Source organism: Lissotriton vulgaris, chromosome 3_1, assembly GCF_964263255.1.
Source record: "Lissotriton vulgaris chromosome 3_1, aLisVul1.2, whole genome shotgun sequence".
Classification (NCBI taxonomy): Eukaryota; Metazoa; Chordata; class Amphibia; order Caudata; family Salamandridae; genus Lissotriton; species Lissotriton vulgaris.
This window is the reverse complement of record NC_141689.1, coordinates 82,122,853-82,140,633: the sequence shown is the minus strand read 5'-3', so window position 1 is coordinate 82,140,633 and position 17,781 is coordinate 82,122,853. Positions and strand designations below refer to the sequence as shown.

The following is a 17,781-nucleotide window of genomic DNA, read 5'->3' as shown; positions in this document are numbered from 1 at the left end:
GTTGTTGTTTCTAAGAAGGGCTATAGATTGACCCTGCTGTCTCATTCTAACCCTGCTGTGCACACCTCCTGGGAAAATTGTTTTGAAATTGTGCTTTTTACCATTTATAGAAATCATCCGGACAAAGCAAGGGGGTCCTTTAGAAAGTCCTCACCTCCTGCTTCAGACCTGCCCATGCCCTGTCACACCCCTTAGGAACCTTTCCTCAAGGTATAGGCACAAGAACCCCTCATGTCGAGACTTTAATATAGTACACAGTTGTACAATTCTTTAAATGTGGTAAAGATAAATAATAATGTTATGGTGGAGTCTGGAGAGCTTCTGTCACTGTGTACAATATTATCTCTACAGAGGAAAACGCGGATTTAGTTATTGGCGAAAGAGAAACTGAATGCTATGGAACTATTTCGACACTAGATGGCAGTGTCGCCCAAATAACGGAGCAGTATATCCTCATGCCTCGGAATTATTTTAAGAGAATGCTAAAAGACAGGGCACAACTTTCATTTGGTACGATCTGCGCAATCTAATTATTCTTTAAGGACAAACTTATACTTCAGAAATGGGAAGAGAAGAGAAAAATCCTATCACAGATGGGGAGTTGCCTGGAATTTTTGCGAAATGTTTACTTGTAAGATATTTAGGGCCATATTATCAAGAAAAGGCAATATATTATCGCCGCTTTTTTCGGCGGGAAACTGCTGCTAAATCAGCGATAATGTGCTTGATAATATGCCCTTGTGAATTCCCATAGACACCCAGGTTCTGGTGTTAACCTGGGCTTCTATGGGAATTCCCAAGGGCATATTATCAAGCCCTTTAGCAGCAGTTTCCTGCCGAAAAAAGCGGCGATAATGTATCGCCCTTTCTTGATGATATGGCCCTCAGACACGTGGGTAGTGGATGTGGTTCAAGAGGGTTGTTGAGTAAACTTTTTCAACAAAGCCCCAGATAGTTCATACCAAATCCTCTCACAGGACGAATTCCTTACCTCAATAGAAAGGATGTAGCCTAACGGCTTGGGCGGTCGATCCCAAATCTAACTGAACCGGTTTCGAGTCTCGGCAACCACGTTCAACATCGTGTGATTCTGGGCAAGTCACTTGACCTCCCTGTGCCTACCAAAAAAGAATGTGTCCTTGTGTAACGCAACTGGTGCTCACGTGTAAAGCTTGCGCTATAAAATACTACGAAAAAACATACAAATAGACATATGAAGCCTGTACCTACATACATACCAATTCACAAAGACTCCCAGAAGTTACTGTACTTTGGGGCAGATTTATGTTTCCTGGCGCATCCCTGCAAATCAGCAGAGATGCTACAGGAAAGATACGTCACTCAAGTTTACCCTTGCGCCACCACAGATGTGCCGCATTTATGCTGCACATCATGGCGCAAGGATAGGACAGATGCGTGTCGCATCTGCTGGCGTAAGGTTGGTGCAGTGCTGGAGTTGCGTCACAGGCGCGACGCAACTCCAGCACTGTTCCAACCCTGCCTATGCCCAACATGGTGCATCAAGCCTTACGCCTGCTTCAAGCAGGCGCAGGGTTTTGTTGCAACATGGGCATAAAAGTGACTCAGTGAAATGTTGTAGATTTTACTGCGTCACTTTCACGTGGCATTCCGGCGCCAGGACGCCCACCCTGCGCCGGAACGCTCACAGGAAACCTGACTCAGGTTTCATGTGACGCAGGGCTTTACAACGTGATGCATCTCCCTAGATGCGTCACGTTGTAAATAAGGCCCAACATGGCACATGGTTTCCGCTGTCACTGCTTCACAAAAGTGACTCAACGACGCCGTAAAAGTGTCGTAAGGGGCTTGTAAATCTGCCCCTTTGTGTTCAAGTCAGACACTTCCAGCGCCAGCTTCTTAGATGTAGCCAGGCCTCAGCACAAAGAATTTTCACGAAGATGCTGGCAGCAGTAATGGGCACAATTAATTTGAATGACATCAGAATTTTAGCCCTCCCTGGATGACTGGCTGATTACATCTCATTCTTTCCCTAACGGCTTAGAAGATTACCAGATCATTTCTAAAACATTGGCCAGATTTGACTTATTCGGGAACGTGGAGATATATTGTCACATCCCATCAAAGACTATTCAATTTATTGTGGTCAGAGTCAACCCTGCCGAAGAAAGGGGCTTCCGCCCAGAACATAGGAGAATGAAGGTGCGATCTCATCTGAGGCTCCTGGTATCTAAGCTAGAACCATCAACTAGCGATTGATTGGTGGTTCAGGGGGCGATGCCGCCAACCAAATTGATTATTCTGTGGGCCCCAATCTACTTATATCACGAAATCCATCATCTATTAACCCATATTGGGACCCTTATTCTCTGGAGTACACTCGACTGGTTCATTGGTGGTTCAATGGTGGTTCATTGGTGGTTCAATGGTGGTTCAAAGGTGGTTCAATGGTGGTTCAATGGTGGTTCATTGGTGGTTCAAAGGTGGTTCAATGGTGGTTCAATGGTGGTTCATTGGTGGTTCAATGGTGGTTCAAAGGTGGTTCAATGGTGGTTCAATGGTGGTTCAATGGTGGTTCAATGGTGGTTCAATGGTGGTTCAATGGCAGTTCAATGGTGGTTCAAAGGTGGTTCAATGGTGGTTCAATGGTGGTTCATTGGTGGTTCAATGGTGGTTCAATGGTGGTTCAATGGTGGTTCAATGGCAGTTCAATGGTGGTTCAATAGTGGTTCAATGGTGGTTCAATGGTGGTTCAATGGTGGTTCAATGGCAGTTCAATGGTGGTTCAATGGTGGTTCAATAGTGGTTACAATCAGAAAACTTGACCTGGGGACCTCTTTTTCTCCATCCCTGTCCAAAAGTGATCACGACACGTGCAAGTGGGACGGGATGGGGAACAGTCCAGGAGGACAGACCGGGGTCTACATTTCCTTTCAAGACCTTGCACCTGGGAGGAACAGATCGCTGTTCACAGAGCCCAGTTGTCCTTCACGCCAGTCCCTCTCCATCAGTCTGTCATGGTTCGTACAGACAAGCATGTGGACCTGTTTAAATCCCCAGCCGGGGCGGGGTTTTCCGCCCTAGTTCGACTAACTCACAAGATCTGCAATGGGCAGAGAACCGTCTCTTCAGTCTTCATGCAGTCTATCCTTAGGCGGAGGGAAAATTTGTTTTCAGATGATCTCAGTCATTTGTTTCCTTTTCTTGACTTCAGTGGTGCTGGATCCCAGGGTCTTCCAGAAGATAATTTTGGGACTGGGGACCCTGTTGCAAGCTCTGGTTGCCTCCAGGGTGAATGCCCATCTCCCCAGCTTTTGCTGCCTCAACCTGTCCCCGGAGCATGGGCAGTGGACGCTTTCTCCCAATTCCCATTTTTCTGTCAGATCATGCGGAGATTCTCTGAGTAGTTTCTTGATGGGCGGGACCAAATTGGCCTCTCCTCCTCCAGTTTTCAGGAGCTCCGCTTTGGGTCCTCCTTCTGGGTCCATCCCGTCTGTTGTCCCTTCCCTCAACAGGTCAACCCTACCTCACCACCAGTTCGGGTCTGGAGGTTGAAGGGTTAAATATGTGGGCTGAGGGTTGTTCAGTGGAGGTAGGCTCTTCAATCAGGCAGTCGAAACGACTAGCTTTGCTGAAACGTTATGTTTGCTATTGAAGTCTTTTTCTGTCTGGTCCTCTGTGGGATCATTCGTTCCTTCTTTATGCGATCCTTTGAAGCAACAACTTTTTTAAGCAAAGGGTTTGTAGTGGGACTAGCAGTCTCAACACTTGGCAGCCAAAGGACAGCAATCTGAGCATTGACGGGGGTCCAAGACTCAGGATTTGGGCTCCTTGAAATGAATGAAAATTAAACTTATATAGCGCGTAACTACCCTGAGGCCTCACAGAGCTTTAGCCAGGACCGTTCTGACAACAGGATAGGGCGCTAATAAGCTTTTGCAAACAGATGAGTTTTTAGTTGTCTCCTGAAAGTCAGAGGTTGTTGTTCTCTCTCAGGGCAAACGGGAGGGAGTTCCACATTCTGGTGGCATTGTGCGAAAATGAGTGACCACCCCAGCGGGCTTTATTTATTTTGGTCGTAGTGGCCAGGTGCAACACGCTGGATCGTAGGGCTCTAGAAGGGGAATAGGGAATGGCCAAGGGAAACATTATGGATGGGCCGGTCCTGCGAAGGGCCTTCTGAGCCAGGCACATAGATTTAAATTGTATCCTGGCAGCTACTGTAAGCCAGTGTAACTTCCACAAGGCAGGTCTGGCCGACTGCCATCGAGGGATCTGGAAAAGCAATCGGGCTGCACAATTTTGGGTAACCTGGAGCTTTGGTGGCCAGACTTTTGAGAAGTATTTTTTCCTGAAGAGGCAGGCGGTTCATTACCCTGTTGCTTCATGGGATATGCCATTGGTTCTTAAAGTACCTCATCATCCACAGTTTGGAACTTTATCAAATATAGATTTAAACTTTCTTTCTTATAGGGTGATATTTTTAGAAGTTATTTGCTTTGGAAGGAGAATTGGTGACTCGAGGGCTTTGCTGTGTGGTCATCCTTTTATACTTTTTCCACCAGATAAGGTTATTTTGAGACCAAATCCTGCCTTTGAACTGAAGGTACCATTAGATGTTTGAGTTTCGCAGGACTTGGTGCTTTCAGTCTGTTTTCCATTCTTATCCTCTCCAGGAGAGAGAGGAAAGACTCCATACACTGGACTTACATAGAAATGTAACAATTTATGTTCCAAGAAGAGCTGCATTTAGGAGGAACCAAGCCCTGTCTGTGACATTTGGTATTTCTGGACCAGGTTTGTAACCATCTTCAGTGACACTGAGATGATGGTGGAAACTGACTATCATTTTAGCTGTTCAAAATGAAAATGAGGCCCTATCGGGTTCAGTGCAAGGCAGCACAAGTAGGGGTGTGTTGGTCTCCTGGGCGATGCTCAATTATATGAATAATATAGACATGTGAAGAATGTGTGTGTGGCAGCCATTTGGCCATCACCGCATACCTTCATGAATTACTACCATCGCGGAGTTGAGGTTTTTGCAGTGTTTAGGGGTGCTGTTCAGCTTATTTCTTACGTTTTCAGGGGCAGATTAACAAGGAAGTGCCGCAGCGTGGTCACCCAAGCCCTTCGGCTGCGCCACGCTACGGCACTTCCAAAAGCACAGGAATGCGACATATTTACAATAATATGTCGCATTCCTGTGCTCTCCCCTGCGCTGGCGCATAAACAGCTACCATGCCCCGGCACAGGCACCCTTGCACCATGGTGCAAGGATGCACAAAAAAAATCACTAGAGGCATTTTTCTCTTTGAATGCGTGCTGTTGAATGCAGCACGCATTGAAAGAGGAAAAACGAGGAGAAATGAAAACATTTCTCCTCATTGTGCCTCCCCTAGGGAGGCGTAGGATTGACACGCATTCCCAGTTTACGATTCCTCATAAATCTGGAAATGTGTCTGGTTCCATGGGTGTTGCGTGTGAACACCCACAGCAACACCCATGGAACGCCCCTTTCACGTAAAGTGCTGCGTGTAAAGGGGCTATATTTACAAGGACAGGAAAGCCACCCTGTGTGGCTTTTCCTGTCCTTGTAAATGTGGAGCAATGAAATACGCCATCAGTACGTCACAAAAGTGACGTTCTGGAGACGCATGGGCGTTCGTAACTCTGCCCCTCTGTTTTTCTATTTTGGCGTTAAAATTTTCATTTGCTTTTGACTGTGGCAATTTCTGGTTGCGGCTACTGCTTGGGTATTGTCTCTCGATCATTAAGGACTGACGCGAGGAAGGCCAATGATGAGTTAGTGGCCTGGTACTTATCAGTAATCTTCCCTGCTCAGAGTACAGGACCTCCTCGTCACAGGCCTACATTGCCTCCGGCCCCTGTGAGTGTTTGGTTGGAATAATGTGTTTTATGTTTTTAAGGCTTGTTATTTACAGCAAGTGAAAGGTGATAGTTTCTTCTATAAGGGGAGCATTAAAGCATAATGTGTGGAGATGTAGCATAGCGTATTGTAATATAGCATGGTGTTGGATAGCAGGGCATAATGTAATGTACTGTATAATACAGCATAATGTATTATGATGCTGCATAGACTAGAGCAGCACAACACAGTGTGCTGTGTTTCACCATGGCATAACGTGTTGCTGCATGGTGTCACATACTGTGGCATTAAATAACACAGCATGGCTTGGCTTTGTGCACCATAGCATAAAACAGCAAACATATGCCCATGCTTCCCAAGAAATACCTTTGGAAGAGAAAAGTCCTTACCGTAAACTGGTTGATCCATAGTGGTGTTTCTTCGTTCTCTCTTCAACAGTGAGTCGCTGCCTGATGTCCAGAGCATCCCCAATACCACCCATCTGGACCATTACATCTATCGCTACCGCCGGATTAATCTGCATCAGATAGTGGAGGCCGCGTGGAGGCTGAAAAACGAAGAGTCCGACCTGCAGGCGGTGCTGGACATGGCCGACGACTGGCTGTTGCGCCTGAAGGCTCTGGCCGAGGAGGTAAGGGATCTCTTGTCTGCACGACCACTCTTCTGAAACAGAGATGGAGATGACGTAGGCTCTCCCAGGCAGTGCAGATGGGTGACACAACACCTGCACTTACTATGTGATGTCATTCCAGCACAGGCCCATCGAGAAATACATTGGGTGCATCATCCACTGTATAGAAGTAGATGTCCATACAACGTGATGTCTTTCCAGCAACTAGCTCACACTGTCCCTGTCCATCCTCTGTACCTGCCACTAGCTCACACTGTCCCTGTCCATCCTCTATGCCCACAACTAGCTCACACTGTTAATGCCCATCCTCTGTGCCCACAACTAGCTCACACTGTTACTGCCCATCCTCTCTACCCACAACTAGCTCACACTGTTACTGCCCATCCTTCGTGGCCACAACTAGCTCACACTGTCCCTGTCCATCCTCTATGCCCACAACTAGCTCACACTGTTAATGCCCATCCTATGTGCCCACAACTAGCTCACACTGTTACTGCCCATCCTCTCTACCCACAACTAGCTCACATTGTTACTGCCCTTCCTCTGTGCCCACAACTAGCTCACACTGTCCTTGCCCATCCTCTGTACCTGCCACTAGCTCACACTGTCCCTGTCCATCCTCTCTACCCACAACTAGCTCACATTGTTACTGCCCTTCCTCTGTGCCCACAACTAGCTCACATTGTATACTGCCCATCCTCTGTGGCCACAACTAGCTCACACTGTTACTGCCCATCCTTCGTGGCCACAACTAGCTCACACTGTTACTGCCCATCCTCTCTGTCCACAACTAGCTCACACTGTTACTGCCCATCCGCTCTACCCACAACTAGCTCACATTGTTACTGCCCTTCCTCTGTGCCCACAACTAGCTCACATTGTATACTGCCCTTCCTCTGTGGCCACAACTAGCTCACACTGTTAAAGCCCATCCTCTCTACCCACAACTAGCTCACATTGTTACTGCCCTTCCTCTGTGCCCACAACTAGCTCACATTGTTACTGCCCATCCTCTGTTGCCACAACTAGCTCACACTGCCCCTGCCCATCCTCTCTACCCACAACTAGCTCACACTGTTACTGCCCATCCTCTGTGCCCACAACTAGCTTACACTGTTACTGTTACTGCCCATCCTCTGTGGCCACAACTAGCTCGCCCTATTACTGCCCATCCTCTCTACCCAAAACTAGCTCACACTGTTACTGCCCATCCTCTGTGCCCACAACTAGCTCACACTGTTACTGCCCATCCTGTGCCCACAACTAGCTCACACTGTTACTGCCCATCCTATCTACCCACAACTAGCTCACACTGTTACAGCCCATCCTCTGTGCCCACAACTAGCTCACACTGTTACTGTTACCGCCCATCCTCTGTGCCCACAACTAGCACACACTGTTACTGCCCCTTCTCTGTTCCCGCAACTAACTCATCCTGTCCTTGCCCATCCTATGTGCCCGCCACTTGCTGACACTGTCCCTGTCCATCCTCTGTGCCCAAAACTAGTTCACACTGTTACTGCCCATTTTCTGTGGCCACAAATAGCTCACACTGTTAATGCCCATCCTCTGTGCCCACAACTAGCTCACACTGTTACTGCCCATCCTCTCTACCCACAACTAGCTCACACTGTTACTGCCCATCCTTCGTGGCCACAACTAGCTCACACTGTCCCTGTCCATCCTCTATGCCCACAACTAGCTCACACTGTTAATGCCCATCCTCTGTGCCCACAACTAGCTCACACGGTTACTGCCCATCCTCTCTACCCACAACTAGCTCACATTGTTAATGCCCTTCCTCTGTGCCCACAACTAGCTCACACTGTATACTGCCCATCCTCTGTACCTGCCACTAGCTCACACTGTCCCTGTCCATCCTCTCTACCCACACCTAGCTCACATTGTTACTGCCCTTCCTCTGTGCCCACAACTAGCTCACATTGTATACTGCCCATCCTCTGTGGCCACAACTAGCTCACACTGTTACTGCCCATCCTTCGTGGCCACAACTAGCTCACACTGTTACTGCCCATCCTCTCTGTCCACAACTAGCTCACACTGTTACTGCCCATCCGCTCTACCCACAACTAGCTCACATTGTTACTGCCCTTCCTCTGTGCCCACAACTAGCTCACATTGTATACTGCCCTTCCTCTGTGGCCACAACTAGCTCACACTGTTACAGCCCATCCTCTCTACCCACAACTAGCTCACATTGTTACTGCCCTTCCTCTGTGCCCACAACTAGCTCACATTGTTACTGCCCATCCTCTGTTGCCACAACTAGCTCACACTGCCCCTGCCCATCCTTCGTGGCCACAACTAGCTCACACTGTTACTGCCCATCCTCTCTACCCACAACTAGCTCACACTGTTACTGCCCATCCTCTGTGCCCACAACTAGCTTACACTGTTACTGTTACTGCCCATCCTCTGTGGCCACAACTAGCTCGCCCTATTACTGCCCATCCTCTCTACCCAAAACTAGCTCACACTGTTACTGCCCATCCTCTGTGCCCACAACTAGCTCACACTGTTACTGCCCATCCTGTGCCCACAACTAGCTCACACTGTTACTGCCCATCCTATCTACCCACAACTAGCTCACACTGTTACAGCCCATCCTCTGTGCCCACAACTAGCTCACACTGTTACTGTTACTGCCCATCCTCTGTGCCCACAACTAGCTCACACTGTTACTGCCCGTCCTCTGTTCCTGCCACTAGCTCACACTGTTACTGCCCATTCTCTGTGGCCGCCACTAGCTCACACTGTTACTGCCCATCCTCTATGCCCATAACTAGCTCACATTGATATTGCCCTTCCTGTGTGCCCACAACTAGCTCACACTGTCCCTGTCCATCCGCTGTGCCCACAACTTGCTGACACTGGTACTGCTCATCCTCTGTGGCCGCCACTATCTCACACTCTCCTTGTCCCTCCTCTGTGGCCGCCACTAGCTCACACTGTCCCTGTCCAACCTCTGTGCCCGCTGGATCTCACAGCCATTGATGGGGTCTCGTGAGTGGAGTGCAGCGGCCCTCTCAGCATCCGATGAGCTCATCCATATTTGACTTGATGCCCGAGGAATCCGAGTCCGGGCCCAAACCTCAAGTATAGGCTGAAAGAAGCTCAGGGGGTGACCGGGAGCCCCGGCTTTTGATGGCTTCTCCATCCTCCCACAACAGAGCGAGGGTGCGGTGTGTGCGGTTCCAGCCCCGGAGCAATCCGCGGAATAGCATCACATGTCTTTCCCCTCCTGTGTGTTCTCTTTTGTGGAAGTCTTTCATGTGAGGCGTGTTTTCTGAGCTCCTGCTGACCCCAGCCCTGATGTTGTGTCCCCCCTCTCTGCAGCCGCAGAACAGCCTGCCAGACATCGTGATATGGATGCTGCAGGGGGACAAGCGCGTGGCCTACCACCGGCTGCCGGCCCGAGAGGTCCTCTTCTCCCGGAGCGGCGCCAGCAGCTGCGGCCGGGACTGCGGGAAGCTGCAAACCATACTCCTCAAAGTAGGTCGACTCGAGTGGGCTTTTCAACGTAAACATGTGTATGGGAGCAAAGCGGGCACGTGGGAAACGGTGGCAAACAGCATCCAGACAAGGGAGAGCGGAACTGAGTACACAGGGCGGGTGATGTGCCTAAAGCGGCGGTGTCTTCATAAAAATAAGAATTATGCATTATAAAGACGTTTATATATACTGTTTTTTAAAAGGATTTCCCTGCACTGTGCATATTTGTAGTGCTTGTTGCTTGCTGGGCACAATAGCTCAGCCTCAAAATTGTTAACTTGCGCCTGGAGATTTGTGCATTTATTACTGGCGTCTGCCTTGTCCGTCCTGTACAGCACTGGTAGCGTGAAGGGTTAAACCTTTACTCACTGTCCACCTCTTTCAAGACTCAAGATCCTGGCTGCACACCTGAAAACTCATCTGCCATCAGTGGCGGCTGGTGAATTTTAAAAGTGGTAGGGCAGAAAGCTATGAGTGGAATATAAATTGCGAGCAAGCGTGAATCAAAGACTGGGAGGAATGTGTGCAGGGGTTCTTCCCTCGTAAGAAAATGAGAGAATAAATGGGAGCAACTTATACATTTTAAGCATATCTTTTAACAATACTTGTCACAAATTATTGAAATAAAAGGGGCATATAGACTTGCAAAGACTCACCACTCCCCCTACACTCATGCAGTTACATCACTCCCACAGACATTGACCCACTTACCCCTGCACTCACAGACATACACTGCTTCGCTCACACAAGCACACCTTTCCCCCTACAGTCACGGACAGACACCATCCAGGCCTGCACTCATACATGCAGGCACCTGAATCTACAGGCACAACGTTCACTCTGCAACACTCCCCATCGCCATCCGCCCTGGACAGACACAGACCCCAGGCTGCCAAAGCACTGAGCCCTCCCTGCACCCGCCTAGGCCAGCAGAGTGCCCCTGCAGTGAGTTTGTTGTGGAAGGCGAGCAGAGGAACAACAAGGCTGCAGGAGACAGGGAGGCCCATTGAAGTGCCATCTGGGGGCAGAGCAGGGCCGGCGCTAGGCATGGGCAGTGTGGGCAGCTGCCCAGGGCCTCGCGCTCAGGGGGCCCCCTGCTTCACTGTGAAAGGGCACGCTTTCACAGTTAACCTCCAGGGCTCCCTGCCCCATGCAATCAAATTACAAATGAGAGGTGTCTTGACCTTGCTGTCAGGGTGTGATGGCATTCCTGGGTGCACAGGGGTGGGTGGGGGGGGGAGGGAAAAACAAAGTAGGGACTGCACCCCAACTGGGCCAGCAATTATGTGTGCTCACAGTGTCAGGGGGAGGCAACACCTCTGCTAAGTACCGGCCATTGCCTTTCTGCATTTTGTTGCTAGGTGACAGAAGGCCCCCTTTGTTAGCAGAACCAGCCAGACACAGGTAAGGAGTGGGTGAGGGGAGGAGGGAGCAGCCAGATCAACTCGCTCGTGTTTACTTTTGTATCCCCTATTTTTTTTTAATGGGAATGTGCATTTAAAATGTATGTAGAACTGTCACGGTAGTGTTTTACGAAATGCTTCTTTACTGCTTGAAGGCCCAGTGGAGGGGGCCCCCTTTCTCTGGGCCTCTAGGCACTAGAGCAAGATCCAGGTGTGGGGCCCCCCTCCTTGTGCCCTGTAGCCGTTACTCCCTCTTTCGTTTCTTTGTCCCCCCACCAAAAAAAACATGCTTGCTGGAAAGGTTGTCTTTTTCTGACATTTTTCATTTTTCTGCCCGGCAGAGCATACATTGTCTGTCCTCTGCCACCGCCCTCCGACACTGCAGGACTCGGAAACTGCCCTTTTTTAAGATAATGGGGGCTGTACAAGTGACGTCACCTATCTGCGGGTTTGCCACCAGGCTAGTTTTCTACCAGCATGATCACTGTAAAGTCCAGACCAATAGAAACTTTGGGAAGTGAATGCTTCAAACAGCAAAACGTAGAAAGCACGTTTAAACGTGCTCCAACTATCCTGAATATGACCTCTGACCAAGTATGAACACATAGTAGTACTTCACATTCCAAAATCGGAAATTACTTTTAGTCAGTCGCGGCCTGGGGGGTGTATTTGAAATTGAGTCGTCGAGCCGCGGGGGAATGTGTTTAATGGAAATAACCGTGATATAAAGACCGACGTAATTAGCCCGCATTTTCCCTGCACATTAACCGCCAGCGCTTTCTATATGGCTTATTGGCTTGTCCAATTTGCTCAGCTTTTCACACTATGGGAGAGCATGTATTTAAAAGCAGCATACTAATAAGCAATCGGAGGCCCTCCATGCGAACAATACCGGCAGCCACAGCATTAAAATAAGATTATGAACTGCCACAAACCTGAGTGCTAACTTACTTAGGCAATAAAATGGGGACTGGAGCTCTGACTGAGTGAGTAGTTGCCGGTGATGATGATGACTCTTGTCGTGTCGTGTCACGGACCCCTGTCCCCACAGTCTGTCTCAGTCTCTCCTCTCTCTCGTCTCGTGTAGACTAGACTACTGGGGCGTGCCCGGTGCAGACTAGACTAGGGTCAAGGGTGACTTCTGATTTGCCCAGCATTAACGGCAGAAATTGCAGAACGACCAGTCACTGCATGGCTTAACACTAAGCAGTGCTTTAAATGGAAAAAAATAAGTGCAGGTACTCATTCAAATGAGATTGAGGTGTGGCAAGTGGGCAGGGCTAGGGGCGGGGCTACATGAAGATATAATCATATATAATAACTACTGCTTCTTAATTCTATTCTGTTATTTGTTGTTGTTTGGCACAATACAATAACTTCTCAAGCGTGCACAAACACACACACACACACACGCACACACACACACACTCCCCTTAAAATATCTCCTCAGCATGTTCTAATTCTCTCCCTCTTTCTCTCACAGAAGAGTAGGCACACACAAGCAGGCAAGTCACAGCCATATGCAAGCACTCACACAAAGTCTCAGGTGGGATTAAAGCCATTTTAAACTCCTTACTTCCCATGGCTTTTTTAATAGTCGCTGTCAGCCTGCTGCCTCCTTCGTGTGTTTGCACAAATCCACACAATAGTGTGAATGTGATTAACAGCACAGGACCTAAATGGGGCCTCAACTGTCAAACACAGTGTGATGGTGAAAACAGGGGTATCATGCAAAAAAGCCCATGCTGAATAGTTCAGACGCAGCTCAGGAATACAGTGGGCCTGGGCTGTCAGATAGGTTCCAACGCTGACAGCCTAGTGCTCACCAGCACTTGCAGCCAATACGCCTACCTTTCATGCGTACCGGTACCCTCCTCACCTCACTTCTTTACATTTCTTCCTCCCCCTTTCTTCTATGTTCACCATGTCTTTCCCCCCCAACCAAATAGATCACCAGTTGTCATAGGAGTTTATTGCTGGAGCGCTGCAGGTTCCTTGCTATTTATTGCCTTAAGGGCAAGGCTACCTTCACACCCATAAACCCATTGCACCGGTCAGTAGCTATCATCATGTAAAGGGAAGTAGCTCCTTTTCTGAATAAAAACATGAAAAGAAAACCGACCGAGGTGGATGACTGTCTTGCGCTGCCACTCACTTTACTAAGGCCAGTGCGATACCCTAAATAGGACTGGATTAGTGACTGGAGGCCCCACTCATTTCACGCACCTGAGAGAAGGGTTGGGGTAAGGGGTTAAAGCACTTTCATACGAATGGTTGCTGCACACGTGATTGACAGTGCAGGTCTGTCTAGAGACCCTGTCCTGTTAATCACAGTGTGACAAGAGCCCACTCAAACCCCTGCAGTTTGAGAACAATGAAATGGGCGCTGCTGGAATCTTCAGCAGCAACTCTGTGAAAGGGCGTCTACTTAACGGCTCATTAACTTACAAGCTGCAGGGACGCTCTGCCCTGGAGGAGATGCCTAACCTGAGCCAGCCGTCGATCAGGGTACCGGTTCTCTCCCCGTGCTACAGAGAAGTGCCGGTACTGACGGCCCAAAAATTCGGAAGTGCCGGTACTCAGTACCGGTGAGTACCGGCCCATTTAAAGCACTGACACTAAGCCATTACAGTTATTGGCGGACCGTCCGGTGCTATGTTGGGCCGGCCCTCCCACCTCCGCGGTGCCAACTGGCTGTGTAAGTAAACAAGCAGCGGCAGCCAATACAGACGCTAGAGAGCGCCAGGATTAGCATGTGTGAGCAGGCAAACTCGCCGCTCATTTTCTGACTATTGGGGACGGCGATTTCGGCCCAGCCCCCTGTCACCAATATGTTTCTGGCAGAAAAGCATTGCTGCGCATGTTGGGTTGCTGGCAGCCGGCCGAACCCCACATGCGCACTGCGATCATCCCACAGCTGCAATCACTCATTCCTGACAGTGCGCGCCGCTCGGTTCGTGTCACGTGACGTGACGTGACGAGATGCGACTCCACCATGCGACTCGCGCAAGCAAAATAAATAAATAATTTATGAATTTGGCAATATATTCAGCTTTCAAACTTTTAAAATATGTTCTTTTTAAAAAAGTTTGAAAGTTGAAATGGTACCAATAATAAAAGGTGGGGCAACGCCCCACACCCCTAATGGTAAAACCGCCACTGTCTGCCATCAAGAAAGACTGGTCGCGAGATGCAGACTAGCGCCCAGAAATGATTTCTGCCATTGTGGTTTTTTACGTCAGGCGCTTGTCTCCACTGTTATGTAGCGCCTCCTTCTGAAACCTACAGCATTGTCAGAAAAGGCAGCCTGGCTTCCCACGGGGTCTCCCTTTCTTTTAATAGCGGCAATGTTTGTCTCTACGAGATGCCACTAACAGAAGTGGTCCTTTCACCAAAGTCCCAGCCATGCCTAAAATGGACGGCACATGAAAGAACCCATCCCCAGGACTGCCTTCAGAGACCGCCTCAAACCATAATGGCAGTTATTGAGCACAGGTCGCAGTTCCGGAGTAGCGCGCAACGCACCTAAAAGCGCTTCAACACCTCATCAGGGGTAGAAAATGCTATATAAATGTAACCCTTCCCTCTTCTATCCTCCACTATCCTTTTTCAAGCCAAATAACTGACTAACCTATCCACCACTCAAATTAATTTCATATCTCCCTATATTAATTCAACACTAATCCTCTTTGAGTTCCGAAGCAGTGTGCTACTCGCCCCAAAAAATGCTTTGACGCCTCGTCAGGGGTAGTAAACGCTATATAAATGCAATTACAATCCGGCTCACTTGCTATCAGAGCCTGAGGGGAATACATGGAACAAACTCCCGATAGTGAGCACGCCTTAGTTGACCTCAGGACCGTTTTACGAATATTCACCCAATCGCCTGCTTGCTCTCTGCTCACACACAGCCCATCTGATTCCAGGAATGAACATCTGCAACTGGATACCAAGCGGCTGTGGGTTCAGACAGCATCAAACTCTCATGGGTTTCTTTCACATAGAATACAGGCAGCCAGGCGAGAAACCTGTAGGTTCATCCGCAGAGGTGTAAAGCCCTGTGAGGAGGGGCCCTAAAACATCACTTGAATTTAAGGGGCTGTGGAAATGCCCGTACTACCCCTGTGTCCTGTCATTTCTACTGCAGAAGAGTTTTTATATAGTTACGAACACTGAAATGTTTTAAATTAAGTAAAAATGAATCTTTCCAGCTCAGTTTTAGCCTAAATGCAGAGCCCTAACATCAACCCAGGAAGAAGCCGTGGCCGGGTACTTCTAGACCAACTTTATATAATGTTTAATTATTATAAACGGGCTATTCCCTCCCCGTTAAGCTCAGAGATGGAATCCTGTTAGCCGATGTCACTTACATGTCGGCTGTAGTACCATTGCCAGCACATGATATACCTTACAGCGGAGCCACAGAAGCAAAAGACACACAAATGATGGACAGAATGCGAAACAAATCAAACATTCACTTCCAGTCAAGAGATCTTGGTTAAATCCATTGTTTCCTTGCTCACCATGGCACCCCAGTTCAGACAAAGCTATATGCAAATCAGTCTTGACCCTGCTCCTGATGGGAACAGTCCAGCCCGAACTGCCAAGTAGGCGTGGGAAGAATTAACAGAGTTCCACATAGTGGAACTCCGCGAAACGATTAAAAAACTCCACCGCACTAAGCGGAGATCCGCAAGCGGCGGAGTGGTTTAGGTAACACTGTTTGTGCTGATTTTTAGCGCTGGGTGTTTGTCCTGCATTGGAAAATCAGCCCGAATGGCCCCATCCGCAGCACAAGAGGGCGCTGCTTCTTTCTGCGGCTCGACTAGATGTTCTACTTGAGCGGCAGCTTCCTCAACGCTAATAGAAGGTTTCTCAATGTGAAGGGTAACGGTCATCCACGACTGTCCACGCTGAGAACTCTCGCCAGGAGGTGGTCTGGAGTAAGATTTTCCTCACTTGTGCTCGCCAACTTAACAATGACGAGCGCGAGCAAGGTAAAAACTCTGCTCCACTACATGGAGCGTAGTTTTTCAGATCCCCCGTACCCTGCGCAGAGTGGTAAAAGCTCTAAAAACTCCATGAGCGGAGCAGGATTTCATGCCCAGGCCAACTGCGAAGCCAGGTCCTCCCTGGACCAGAAACAAGCATCCTGGGACCGGTTTTGGGGTATCACCCTTCATCAGCCAGGCTAGCTCGAATCCAGTGGCACGGTGAGTTTGTTTCTGGTCCAGTGAGGACCTGGCCTGGCAGTTCTGGCTGGATTGTTCACATGGGGAGTAGGGTCAAGACTGATTTGCATATGGCTGGGTTTAAACTGGAATGGCGGGCAAAAAAACCAATGGATGTACGCCCAAATCTCTGAACTAGGGGTGAATGTTTGATATTGTTCAGCATTCTGTTCATCAATTGTTCTTTTTGCCTGGAGCCACAGAAAGCATTCATCGCTGCACAGATCTAAAAACCAGACCTATATGAAAGCTTCAAACAGACCTAGCCAAAAGAGGATTGTATCACTGTGCACAAGTGACAGACTGTGTTAGGGAGTGAAAGTTCACTAAAATGATTTAATTTGAAAAGGGGTTTGAGAGAAGAAATTCAGTAGGAAGGTCACAGAGTGAAAGGTGAAATCAGCGCCGATTGGAGAAAGTGGTATGTTTATAATTTACCAGTCTCACTACCAGAGAGCGAGGGATTGGCTGTCCAGTTGCGTTCTTCCAATTATAAACACTAATTCACATAAAGGCAACTGGACAGATAGGGGGTAGAGAGAAGGGCGAGAAGTCTCAAAACAGGCCACTATTCTACTATCGGTACAAAAGGGGGTGGTAATGGACGGAGCATCTGAACCAATCAAACACTCACACCCAGTCAAAAGATCTGGGTTTAATCCATCACCATTCTTTAGCCCACTCTGCCACCCCAGTTCAGACATGGCTATATGCAAATCAGTCTGACCCTGTGCCTCATGGGAACAGTCAAGCCCGAACTGCCAAGCCATGCCTTCCCTGGACCGGAAACAAGCTTCCGAGGACCGGTTTCTGGCATTCCAGCCGTCTTCAGCCCGGCTTGCTTGAATCCAGTGGCAAAGTGAGCAAGGGACTCACGTCTGAGCATACCCTGCCACACTTCTGGCGGCCAAAAGCGGTACAAAAGGGGGTGGTAATGGACGGAGCATCTGAACCAATCAAACACTCACACCCAGTCAATAGATCTGGGTTTAACCCATCACCGTTCTTTAGCCCACTCTGCCACCCCAGTTCAGACATGGCTATATGCAAATCAGTCTGACCCTGTCCATCACCACCCCCTTTTGTACCACTATTCTACTATCAACCAGGAGCATCAACAGATATTGGAGTTGATAC

At 48.8% G+C, this 17,781-nt stretch overlaps 1 protein-coding gene across 1 annotated transcript in view; it reads left to right on the top strand.

The window, feature by feature from the left end:
* DYSF (dysferlin) overlaps nucleotides 1–17,781 on the top strand; it is a 1,070,125-nt gene that overhangs the window by 544,681 nt on the left and 507,663 nt on the right. The window contains exons 23-24 of the mRNA XM_086960107.1: nucleotides 6,305–6,497; nucleotides 9,855–10,010. Coding sequence (XP_086816233.1) covers nucleotides 6,305–6,497; nucleotides 9,855–10,010 — 349 coding nt within the window. The remainder of the gene's footprint in view (nucleotides 1–6,304; nucleotides 6,498–9,854; nucleotides 10,011–17,781) is intronic.